At 53.7% G+C, this 13135-nt stretch overlaps 1 protein-coding gene across 1 annotated transcript in view; it reads right to left on the reverse strand.

Annotated features, from left to right (window-relative positions):
* Positions 1-13135, reverse strand: part of LOC103215817 (anthrax toxin receptor-like) — a 45717-nt gene that overhangs the window by 29343 nt on the left and 3239 nt on the right. Inside the window, 9 exon segments of the mRNA XM_007962542.3 lie at positions 895-993; positions 5692-5752; positions 5843-5923; positions 6284-6352; positions 6430-6506; positions 7507-7540; positions 7671-7752; positions 9846-9917; positions 11368-11439. Coding sequence (XP_007960733.3) covers positions 895-993; positions 5692-5752; positions 5843-5923; positions 6284-6352; positions 6430-6506; positions 7507-7540; positions 7671-7752; positions 9846-9917; positions 11368-11439 — 647 coding nt within the window.

A 13135-nucleotide genomic window follows, 5' to 3' on the forward strand; every position in this document is an offset into this window, starting at 1 on the left:
AGGGCACAGTGTCTGCCTGGACTGTGCGCTTCCTCAGGCCACTCCACCATCACAGAGGTCCCCTGATGCCTAACTATAGTCAAATAACAGGAGATTTTTTAAAATGCTATAGCCCTTCCACGAACCAACTGCTCTACACATGTGATTTTGCATAGTTAGGTGCAACTGTGGCTGACCATCTGTAATATGAAAATCTACATCCAAAATGCTTCAAAATCTGAAATTTCTTGAGCACCAACATGATGTTCAAAAGAAATGCTCAACAGAGAATTTCAGATTTCAAATTTGCGGTTTGGGATGCTGAAACATAAGCATAATGCACACATTCCAAAACCTCAAAAAATTAAGAAACTAAAACATTTGTGGTCCCAACCATTTCAGTTAAAGGATACACAGCCAGCACCATATTGGCTCCATGTTAAATTGAGAAAATAGAGGCTCAGAGTAGAATACTCATCTGGTCTAGGTGACACAGGCAATGTGTGCCTGAGCCAGGATTCCAGGGCCCAGGCCTACAGGCTGGCATCCTCCCTCAATGCAAGGTAAACACACCCCTCTGGGCAAGCTACTGGTGCACCTGGCCAGCCAGACTCAGACCTCCGGGGCTGCCACCATTTCCCAGGAGTAGCCTTGTGGGCTTCGGGTCCTTCCAGCCTCACTGAGGGGGAAGCCCTGATCTGAGATGCTCTCTTGGGATTTGTTACTTCCCCACTTGGCAGATGAAGGGAGGGGTGGCCAGGCTTCCCAGTGCCTCCTTCCACTTGTCCTCATGGCCTCTAACCCCACCGGGTCCAAGGGAATGGTTGGCAAGGACTGGGAGGCTTGGCTGGCTGTGGGGAAAGGCAGCATTGTGTGGGAAATATATGACTCAGAGGCACCGAGGAGACAACTTACCAATGATAGTGCTTTCATTGAAGATAAATCTGCAAATAACTTCATCCTGTTTCTTTAGATTCTGAAAGCCATTTCCATGAACAACCACATGGTAGGGTTCTGCAAGGACAACGTTCAAAAGTCTGAGTGAGGAAGAGTGGAGGGCTGCCTCCCCTCTGACCTCCCTGTTCCTGGAGATCCAGCCCCAAAACCGAATTCGCAGAGGCTCCTGTAAGGAAAGAGCTGCATCTGAACCAACATCTATGTGCCCACTGGGTCAAATCTTCATCTGGTGTCACTGAGGATCCAGGAGGAGGCGTCTGGGCCTCAAACACTCAAGGGCCCTCTCCCTACCATTCCTGAACCAACACGCTAAGGAAAGGCCTTGGTCCCGGCACAGGTAGGCTCAGAGTGCTATCCCTGCCCTGAAATTTGTGGTGCTCCCTCGGGCCCCAGGTGCGCAGGCCGTGCACTCAGCCAGCCCCTCCCTGATGTAAGGTGTAAGCGGAGCCATAATGCTGCCTGAAGACACCATGTCTCATGCACCCAACTGGGCGCCCAGGCCTGGATGCCTCCTTCAGGGCTGCTGAACACTTGGGGTCTCTCCTCCCTGTCTTTCTGTGTGCCTGTGGCAGGCAGGACACCCACAGTGACAGGGCCAGGACTCGGGTGCGGCAGGCAAGCCACCTAGGACCCTGCTCAGGGGAATCCATCACAGAAGCCCTGTTTTAGCTGTGATTCCAGAGACCTACAGGTGATTCCTCATCTCCTGCTCTTCCTGAACCAGTAAGGACCACAGGGCACCCACCCTGAGGCTCAGGGAGTGTGTCCTTCCACCATTGTGGAAGGACAACTCCTGCCATGAGCCAAAGACCACAGGGGGCACAGGGCAGGTGAGGGCTGGCCCCAGGAGCCAGCCGGGGTTACCACAGGTCTGAAGCTGCCAAGGGCAATGGCCTCCACCCCTGCCTCCTGACCCAGGCCCCGCGCATTCCAATCCCTGCTGATGCCTGGGGTACCCCTGATTCATGCACCCAAGGAAAACTTCCTGTGAACCCTGCTTCCTGCCTTCCTGCAGCGTCACACCTTCAAGGCAGGCTGTGGGTGAAGCTGGCCTGCTGACATGCTTTCTGAGGCTTTCAGAATGGGAGCCTGCAGTTGAAAGCCTGAACATTTCCCAGAAATATCTAGATTTCTAGCTTTCTTGGAAAATGGGAAATGCAAGCCTCAGTGGGTTTGTTTCTCCATGTCAGCTCCTGGCTGGGACCTAGGGAACCATGCTCCTCAGATGAGGAGCTCCGAGGCCCACCTCACTTCAAGGCCCTCAACGCTGACTGCTGACATCAGCTGGCTGAGCCTGGCCTACTCTTCCTGCTCAAGGTGCCAGCCCAGCCCTTGTAGGCACCCACATGATGGATACTACACTGCCCTCAAAAAGGCCTGGGCCTGCTGGGGGCACTGAGGCTGTGAGAGACAGCAGGAAATGCCAACTTGGTGCCCTGTTCTGAGAAACTAGACATGGGCCCCCACAGGGCAAGCATGGGGTTCTTTCCCACCGCTAAGGCTGACAGCAGCTGCTTCCAAATCTGATGTTGCCAGATACTCTCAACGTCTTCCCGACTCAGGCTTCCAAAAAGCCCTGGCCAGCCAGACACTGGGCTCAGTGTGTGCCCGGGAGGGAGCAACTGGGCCTGTGGCCTGCGCCCCTTGGTCAGCACAACTTGGCCACTCTAAGCAGGACTGAGGGCTGCCCCAAAGCTCCATGGACGGGGTAATTGCAAATTACATCCTGGGCTGCGTTAGGACTATGTATTCTATGTATTGCAAGCAAGCATTTTTTTCCCAAGGTGGATGGATAAAGAGAGAGAGAGAGAGAGAGAGAGAGAGAGAGAGAGAGAGAGAGAGAGAGAGAGAGAAAGGAATGTGGCCAAACATTCATTGCAAAATCCCAGTGGTGGATGTAGGTGTGTTTGTGTTCATTGCACAATCCTTTCCACCCACCTATAGGTTTGAAAATTTCAACAATAAAAGGGTGGAAGAAAACCAAAGAACTAAATAAGAAAATTATGCTTGGACATAGACAGCCAGAAGTCATGATACATCCTGGGTGACAAGCGACTGATGAGAGGCACAGACCAAGCCCTTGGGCTTCAGGGAGTCAGAGGGGCTGGCTGGTCATCAGGGAAAGCCTCCAGGATGAGATGCCCTTTGAACAGGGCTGTGAGGGACAGGTGGGCTCAGCCCTTCAAGGTGAGGCAGGGCTTGCAGAGTGCCTATGCCCCACCTGGTCCCACCTCTGCACAGGGCTCCCAGAGCAGGGAGTAGCCCCTGGAGGGCCTGGAGTTCCTGCTAAGAGCGTCAGACACCTGCCAGGCTGGAGAGGGAGGTGCCTGTCAAAATCCTCCAGCCATGTGTGGGGGATGGGCTCAGGATGGGCCTGGAGCAGTGAGGCCAGCAGAGGCCTCTCCCAGGCTATGAGGCCCAGGGCTAAACGGGGGAGTCTGGGCTGCGTGCCTTCCTCCCCGGCCTCCTTCCTAGGCTCCCTGGAGCCCTCCTGGCTTCTCGGCGGCAGCCTGCTGACAGGCTCATTCTGCTGCATTTGGGTTTCAGGCTCCTGCCTTGGCCTTTCCCTGCTGTGACTGTCACCCTCCATGTGGGGAAGCTTTGCCCAAGTTAGCCAACAGCTGACAGTTCAGGGCTGTGACTGCCAGGCCACATGGGCAGAGGCAGAGGGCGGAGCTGGTGGGCAGAGGGCACCTGTTATCTCAACTCAGCTGCCTCCAGGGAGGAGTGACGACTTCCATCCTCACCTGGGGTTGACAGGGCTGCTCACACGCCACAGCCTGTGCATGTCCAGGGGACGTCATCAGAGGAGCACAGCTGTCACAACTGCTGCATGGCTGAGCGGCTTTAAACCAGGAGCAGCAGAAAGAGACCCCGAGGGGGAGGGGAGCTCTCTCTACTCCACCCCCACCCTCAGCTCTGCATCAGGGAGAGGTGGGGTCAGGGACAGAGCCCAGGACCAATCATGGAAATGTCAGCACAGCTCCTGTTTGTGGGACCTACCAGCTCCCAGCCCTGTGCCAGTCCCCACACAGCCCAGTGCGTTAGGACTCAAGACAGGCCTGACAGTGTCCTTTTTGTTCATGAGAGGCACCGCTGGAGCTTGCTGGAATTGGACAATTTACTTCTTGTTGTGTGCCCATGGAAAGCAGAGCTCAGACAAGGACAGTGTGCCCCACAGCCTACTGCCAGGGCACCCTGCAGTGAGGAACAGGGAAGCCAGAGCCCAGCTGCTGGAGGGCCTGGTGGTCTTGTGAAGGGCCTCGTGCTGTCCCCATGGAGGGAGGACACCCAGGGCTCCCTTCATCTCCAGCAGCCGCAGTTGTGCAACTGCTGGCCATGCAGAGCCCCAGCCTGCACAGAAAGATCTCAGCACAGACAGAGGCATCACAGAGGCCCTCACAAGGCTGTCACCACCCATGCTGGGACCGCGGCTGGCAAGAGGGCATCCTCACTACGTCCCAGACAGCAGGGACAGGCACTGGGATTGATCCTGTGGGATTGAGGTGAGCCGAGGGTGTTTGTGTGGACGCCTTTGTCGGGCTATGGAGGTTTCCTTCTGCTCACAGGGTGCTGTGGGATGTTGACGCCCCCACTTCTTGTTCTTCATCCCCTAAGATAACCGCTTGGTTCCTGTTTCCCGTTTTGCTGATGTGGTAAATTACACAGATATTTCAGCTCCTGCACCTACCTGGCCTTCCTGGGAGGAGCCCTGGCTGCTCCTGGCCTGTGGTCTGGGTTACCTGCGGCTCCATGCCATTTGCTGGTGTTTCCCTGAGAGCTTCTCACACATGTCTTTTCTTGCTTTAAACTTATTGTTGTGAGGTAACAGCACACTAATTGTACACAGGTACTCTCCCACCCCCGCATATTCCCTCCACACCAACAGACACTCACATTCACACCCATGTGGGCCACACATCCACACCAACCCACCCATCCACACTGCATCACAAACACACTCAACCCACCCCATACCACACACATCACACCACACACCCAAAGCACACGCACCCACACACCACACACATAAATAGCACACACACACCAAAAATACCGAAGACACATCACACATCCCATACACACACCACACACATCAGCAACACACTCCCAACTCCCCGTATGACACAGACACACACTGGGCTCCACATACCTGCATACCAGACAGCCTTCCCACACACTAGCAGCCTTCCACACACCAGGCAACCTTCCCACACACTCCCACAAGACCCCCACTCATGCCACACACACACACTGCACATACACCACACACACGCATATATGCCCCCTACATACACTCACACCCCCACATACATATTACACAGCACCTCAGCTCCCACACAACATACACCCCACAATACAACACACACAGATGCATCACTCATGCATACCCCACACACCACACTCACAGCACATCTACACACTCCGCACAATCACACACATTTCCACAGCACACAGACCACGTATTACCCTCTCCCGCAGACTTCACACACATCAAGCCTCCCACAGCACACCTTCCCACACATACTACACACACTGCACCCACACAAACTACACACACACACCACACACACCAAACACACACACACCACATACACACACCACACTCACACTCCCCACACACATCCTCCCCCACACATATCCTCCCCCACACATATCCTCCCCCACACATACCAAGCAAATGCACACACTCCATACACGATTGCACCCATGCACACCACCCTGTGGCTACCGCGGGGCCTCCGCAGCTCTCACCTCCTACACACACAGTGGGAGGCTCCACCGATGTCACGTCAAGACAGACCTTTGACGTGAGCTGGAACACAGGAGGGGTGGGGCGGGGCAGGGAGAGTGAGCTTCCGGCCACAGGAGCCAGGCCCCCAGCCCCTCACCTCCGCCCACTCACAGCATCAATGGTGTCTCTCATGGCCTTGAAGCCATTCTCCACTGCAAACACGTGCTCCGGGCTGTCTGCAATTGCTGTTATCTACGGAGAGCAGAGCTGGCTTGGATCCCCGCCAGGAGGTGAGGATGCAGCAGACTCCAGGCCCAGGGGACAGTGTCTTGCCCCCATGCTTTGGGGGCAGCAGAATGTCAGGCTCTGAATGTTGCAGGCTTCTCCAGCCAGCAGCCCACTCTTGGGGAGCGGGGAGCTCTTCCACCCTCCCCTCTGGCATCGTGGGATTTGTACAACACGCTGTCAATCACTTCTGCAGTGGCCATGGGTTGGCCCATCTCACTTGGGGCAGCTTAGACAACCATCCTCGGGGTGGCCCTGGGAAAGCCACCTGGGACGCCTTTCCCCACTAGGCTCGAAAGTGGTGCCTGGTCACCTGTTTGGAATTACCTGGTCCAGCTTATAATCGGCCACACCCACGGTGTAAACGTTGGCCCCCAGTTTCCGAGCCTTTTGAGACTAAGGGAAAGAAGGCATTGAGTATTAGTCATCAAAATTCATGGAGCAAAATGCTGGTAAGTATGAACTGGACTCACTTCTCTGAGAGTGTCCTGAAATGCATGTGCCACCAGCTCTCCATCAGTCATAGCAATAATCATGCTGGGAACCTTGTCTGTAGAAGAAGCAAAGAGTGGCCTGCTCAGCAAAGGCACCAGGAGTGACCTCCAGAAGCTCCGGAGCCCCTGCAGGTGGCTGGACCCACAGCACTGCCCACTCCAGGGCATGGCCAGGTGCCCCCACCTCATCCTCCAGAGGAGAGGCTGCCAAGACCCAAGCACCTGCCACCCAGAGACCCCCTAGAGTAAGGGAGGTCTCAGCCCAGCACCCATTTTACAGAGGAGGGGCTGAAAGGGGCACAGTCTTTCCCACCAGGCTGCCTGAATCCTCACCCACTAGCAGCCTGCACCACCTCTGCCTGAGGGCAGCTCCAGCCAGGACTCAACGACCACAGGCCTGTCCCACGGGCAGCAGGAGGAGCTGCTGGGCCCTCCTGTAACAGACAGGCTCAGGGAGGCTCCCAGGGGGCTGGATCTTGCTGTGAGCAGAGCCTGCAGGCAGCCCTGCCAGCATCTCTGGGCCCAGGAGTTCAGGACTCCAGGTCAGTGGCACCTGGGCAGGGGACCCCACAGCCACCTCAATGCCTTTCCTCACCAGCCCTGCCTTTTCCTGACAAGAGCTGCAGCGACACGGTGGGGAGGGGAGTTGGGGGCCCCCGGACAGCCTTCTGTACCACATGAGACAGGTCAGGGAATGCAAGTCACTCGGAGGGGAGACATAGAAGGGAGCAGGAAGACTAAGGTGCATGCAAGGGGGCAAACCCCTTGGCTTTTCTCTTTTCCTTTTCACACAGCCCAGCTGGAGGGCAAGCACCTCAGGTTTATGAGCACCAGGGGTGCACACACAGGATCTTACACAGTTCTCAGAACTCCATGGGGTGGGGGCTTACTATGCTCACTGCACCAGGGAGGGACCTGGAGCTCAGAGAGGGTGAGCAACTTGCTCCAAGTTGCAGGGCAGGGGTGGCCTTGCAGAATCTGCACACAGAGCTCTCTGAGGCTCTCGCCCAGCTCTGTTCCCCCTATGGGACCACCATGGGGATGGCAGGTGCTTACTTCCGGAGTTGAACGCTTCAATCTGTTGAATTGCCTGCAAGAAAATGAAGAAATATTGAGCCTGGACAGTGAGATGATCCCACTGATGCTCTAAGATTTTGTAGGTTAGGGTTAGGGTTAGAGTTAGGGTTAGAGTTAGAGTTAGGAGATCAAGGGGTCTATACCTTTCTAAATCCTGCCTGCATGAATGTGTGTCCGTCAGGTACAATTTTCCGAAGCTGGTCAAGACCATTTTTTATTCTATTCCTGAAAAAAATTTAAAAAGGTGGTTGACCTGGAAAGACATTGACTGTTAAAAATCAGCTCCCAAGCTCTCTGGGAGCCACTGTTCTTTGTGCAAGGCCTCCTGGATGAAGGAGGGGGCCAGGCAAGGGCTTTGTCCTGCTCATTCCTCATCGTGATTTTGACCAGAGATTTCAAGCCCTTCTGAGCTCATCGCAGTTACAGAGAATGCAGGCCTGGGGACCTTCACCAGGGCCCTGCTTGGCTATCTCTGGTGACAGTGGGAACTTCCCATGGATGAGCAACTGTGAGTCAGAAACTGCACAGGGGCGGATATTCCTAACCCTAACCCTAACCTTGAACCGGGAATGGGCAACTGAGAGTCAGCCACTGACAATGGGGTTGACATTCCTAACTCTAACTCTAACTCTAACTCTAATATTCACCCTAACCCTAACCCTGAACTGGGGATGGGCAACTGAGAGTCAGCCACTGACAATGGGGTTAACATTCCTAACTCCTCTAACTCTAACTCTAACTCACTCTAGCCCTAGCCCTAGCCCTAGCCCTAGCCCTAGTCCTGAACCAGGGATGGGCAACTGAGAGTCAGCCACTGACAATGGGGTTGACATTCCTAACTCTAACTCTAACCCAAACCCTAACCCTAACAAGGACTCTCTTGGGTTGGGCGGTCCATCCTTTGACAGGTAGGGCTGCATTTGGGAAAAGTCATCCTGCTAAGCCCCCAGCCCTACACCCAGCCCCGACGGCCCCAGACCCCTGACCCTGACTCAGTTTCCTGCTCTATCTTTACCCTGACACAGGAAGTACCAAATCTGCTTAGTTAGACTGCCTGGCCTCCTTGACTTTCTGTGCCCCTGAAACAAAAAGACCAAAGGCTGGAGAGGCAGCCCCGACAGCTGTGCATGCAGGGGCCGAACACTATCTGTAGGCTGGCTGGGGGATGTGGCCTGTCAGCTGCTGTTAAAACAGACAGAATGGGCTGGGGCAGCCAGGACTGGCTCTGGTGGCAGGACTGGGATGGGCCAGGGACTTAGGGTCAGGCTAATCCAATGTGACAGGCTGAGCCTGCACAGCAAGGCTGGACAGAGCATGGACCCTGAAGGATGGCTTCCCACTGTGGGCAGAGCATCCCTGCCATGGCCAGAGCTCTAAGAGCCCCGCCCTGCCCAGCCCAGGAGGGGAGGAGGCCAGGCCCATCCATACCCAGAAGAGGCCACGGCCTGGCCTTTCTCTGGCCATGCCCAAACCCCGCTCCCTGTCTGGGTCACCCACCACAGTCCTCCCCCATAGACTTGCTTTTTACCACCTCACACCCACTCCAGTCTCTCTGACAAACCCACAGCGCAGGACACACAAACTCAAGCTCCCCTACCCTGTATTCCCTCAAAGCTGCAAGTGGGGCCCAGTCCCCCATCCAGTCCTCAGTGTCCTCACCTCTCCTCTGTGCTTCACCTCTTCTGGGCCCAGTTCCGGGCATGTGCATTGGAAGGGCCCTCACCTCCCACCAAACAGGAACTCTGCAGTGCCCCCTGCTGGGCCTGGGCTCCAGCCGTCTGAGCTTATTCCTCCTGCCTCCCTCCACTTTCCCAGCCTGCCCTGGATCTCAGAACCCCACCCAGGGACTCCCCAGTCTGGGCCTGCCAGCATCCCTGCACTAAAGCCCCACGACTCCCACCACCAGCTCTGACCCTGTCTCCCTCCCACACTGGCCAGGGCAGGGGGAACAGGCGCAGAGCAGCCGCCTGCACAGGTGTGTGTTCACAGGACACCCCCACCCCTCCGCCAGCCCCTGCACCCCGGGAATCCTCACAGCCACCTTTCAGGGAAGGAGGCAGGGCAGAGAGAGGGCAGGGGAGCGTGAAGTGGGGGAGGCTGAGAACTGGAGCACAGGGGCCTGCAGGTAACCTTGCAGCCATGGGTAGGAGGGTGCAGGGGAGCGGGGCTAAGGTCAGGTGGGTACTGTGAGTTGCCGTGACTGGCCTGCCCTGGGTGCTGTCAGGCTCCCAAACAAGGTCTCCGGGAGCCCCTCAGCTCCCTGGAGCTCTCTCTGGTCAAGCTGACCAGACCCCTTGGGGGATCCAAGCAGCACTCACTTGTCTGAGGTGAGTGGCAAGACAGTCTGGCCGTCTGTGGAGTAGGTGATGAAGCACATCCGAATATCTGAGCTGTGAAGGAATCATGTGCTGGTGAGAAGCCAGAGGCACCAGCTCAGAAGCCAGGGTGGTGAGGCCAATTCCGAACCTCCCGCCCCAACCCTTCCGCTTCAGAGTCCCTTGCTGGACACAAGGAGGTGAGATAAATGTAGTGAAAAACTCTGAGGCCTGTGGAGACAAGGGCTCCACAGAAGAGAGAGTCAGGATGGCAATTCACTGCATCCCCACACTCCCAACACCCCAAAGACACTTGCGCACACACATGCACACACAAGCACACACACACATGCACACACAGGCGCACACACATGCACATACAGGCACACACACGCACAGGCACACACACCACACACACACCCATACACACACGTATACACACACATACACCCACACACATGTACCCACACATGCACACACTCACATGAACACACACACACACAAGGCACCCACACACGGGCACATGCACACACACACAGACACATATACCTTATAATGAACAGGCAGGGAGATGCACACACAGCCCTCCCGGCTGGCCTCCCTTCTACTGGAAAATTCTTTGCCTCTTCACCCCATTCCCTCCTCCCCCTCCTCTCCCTCATTTCTCCTTCATTTCAGAGGAGTGACTCCCGATTGGCAGTCATGCACACGGCCTCCCTTTCCTCTCCCTGACCCTCCTTCCTGCCGGCTGACCCTCAGTAGCCCTCAGTGACAGTGCTGTCATATGTCCCCAGCAGAGCTCCTAACAGCTCCTGCCCTATTGCCCATTCATTTTACCCACAGTCATCAGACTTTTCTTCCTTAAGTGCCATCTCGATCACGCCACTCCTCTGCTCAAGAGCCTTCTCTGGCTCTCCATGGCTCACAGCAGGAAATCTCAGCTCCTTGGCCTGGCACAATGAGCCCCTGTGGCTTTGGCCTCAAGCTGACCTGCTCAGTCCTCTCCCAGCCCTCCGTGAGCTAACCTCATTCCCAGCCAAGCAAGACCACTCACTCCACCACAGGTCCCTGTCTTTTCCATCCTACAAGACCCAGTTCAAAGACCCACATACTTGGAAGCCACCGTTGACTTTGTCCTTAGGAGTTCCTGCTTTTTCCTTCAACCTTCCAGGTGAGTTCTTTGTCCCCTACTTGAGCCCTCAGCACTGTGTAACCCGGGGTTCCAGGACTGAGTAGCTGGTTTCCCTGCCTATTGTCCCTTCCCAGCGTGTGATGTCCCCAAGGGCAAACTGCCTCTCCTGCAATATGCCCGGGCTCACAGGCAGGAGCCAGTCAAGGCTGCTGAGACCCGATGGAACCAGTGACCGCTGGCCTCATTCCTGCTTCAGAATGCCACCCTGTGCTCTGTGTCCCCCACTGAGGGACTCCCACGCCCACCCCATCTGATGGGATGTGCCCTCTGCCTGTCTTCCAGAGGAAAAGCTCTCTGCAGCTCAGGGGAGGCTGCCATGTGGGAGATCTGTACCTTTGGAACCTCGCCACTGTTTCCTCCACCCACATATAAAGGTCAATCCAGTTGTTGTTCACGCTGCCAGACCTAAAACAAAAGGAGACAGGAGACGTGGGTCAGGGAGATGAGTGCATCTGTCAGGTGGGCAAGTGTCTGCCCCGCCCCCAGCCTCCCAGCAGGGAGCTCGCCTGACCCCAGCATAGCTGAGGCTGGGGTACACCCCCCAGTGGCCACTGGATCATCCGAGGTCGTGAGTTTCACCAGTTGAGTGGTCAGCATAAGGTGACCACCCAGCCCCATCTGCCTGGGACTGAGAAGCTTCCTGGGATGTGGGGCTTTTGCTGGCCATCCAGGTGGCTGATCAGGTTAGGTGGGGCACTGTGTAGAGTGGAAATGGGAGAGAATGTATTGGTTGGAAAAGCCCCCAATGAACAATCCAAATATGGAAAATCAACCAAAAAAGTTTCATGTACGATAGCATCAAACAGAACAAAATACTTAAGAATAAATTTAAACAAGGAAGTAAAAGAAATGTATACTGAAAACTGTAAAACATTGCTGAAAGAATTTAAAGGCACAATAAATGGATAGATATTGCATGCTTATGAATCAGAAGGCACAATAATAATATTGTTAAGATAACAATGTAATCTGTATCAAAATCTGTATAGCATTTTTTTGCAGAAATAAAAAATTTGCACTAAATTACATATGGAATTTCAAGGGACATTAGTCATATAACAAAAAAAAATCTGAAAAAGAAGAACAAAATTGAGGATACACATTTCCTGATTTCAGAATTTATTACAAAGCTACAGTAATCAAACTGTTATGGCACTGACGTAAGGACTGACATGTAGAGCAATGAACAGAATAGAGAGCTCAGAAATAACCTGTCATGTCTGTGGTCAAATGATTTCCAACCAGTGTGCTAAGAACACTCAATGTGGGAAAGAACAGTAGTTTCAAAAAATGGTGCAGGGAAAATTGGATGTCTATATGCAAAAGAATGAAGTTGGACCCTTCTATAAACCATTACAGAAATTAATTCAAAATGGGTCAAAGACCTAAATGTAAAGGCTAAAACTTTTAAACTCTTAGTAGAAAACATAACTTTTATGACATTAGATTTGGGGATTTTTTTGGATATGGCACCAAAAATACAGGCAACTAAATTAAAAATAGAAAAGTTGAGACTGTATCCAGATTAAAAATTTTGTGCATCAAAGATGCTACCAAGGGAGTGAAAAGATAACCTGCAGAATGGAAGGAAATATTTGCAACTCATATACCTGATAAGGGATTAATATCCAGAATATACAAAGAACTCCTACAACAACAACGAAAAAGAAACAATAAAAAAATGCAACAACAAAAAAATGGGCAAAGAATTTGAATAGACATTTCCTCAAAGAAGATATGCAGATGTCCAATAAGCACATGAAAAGATGCTCCACACCACTAGTCACTAGGGAAATGCCAGTGAAAGCGGTGAGGAGACACAACTTCACACCCATTGGGTGGCTATTATCAAAAACTAAAAAATAACAAACGTTAGACTTTCGTTGGTGGGAAAGAAAAATGGTGCAATCCCTGTGGGAAATAGCTTGGCATTTCCTCAGAAAGCTAAACATAGGATCACCATAGGATCCATCAATTTCACACCCAGGTATATACCAAAAAGAAGTGAGAGCAGGGACTCAAAGAGATATGGGTACACCGGTGTTCATAGCAGCATTATTCACAATAGCCAAATGGCAGAAGCAACCCAAGTGTCCATCAA

Source organism: Chlorocebus sabaeus, chromosome 9 (genome assembly GCF_047675955.1).
Source record: "Chlorocebus sabaeus isolate Y175 chromosome 9, mChlSab1.0.hap1, whole genome shotgun sequence".
In the NCBI taxonomy this organism is placed as follows: domain Eukaryota; kingdom Metazoa; phylum Chordata; class Mammalia; order Primates; family Cercopithecidae; genus Chlorocebus; species Chlorocebus sabaeus.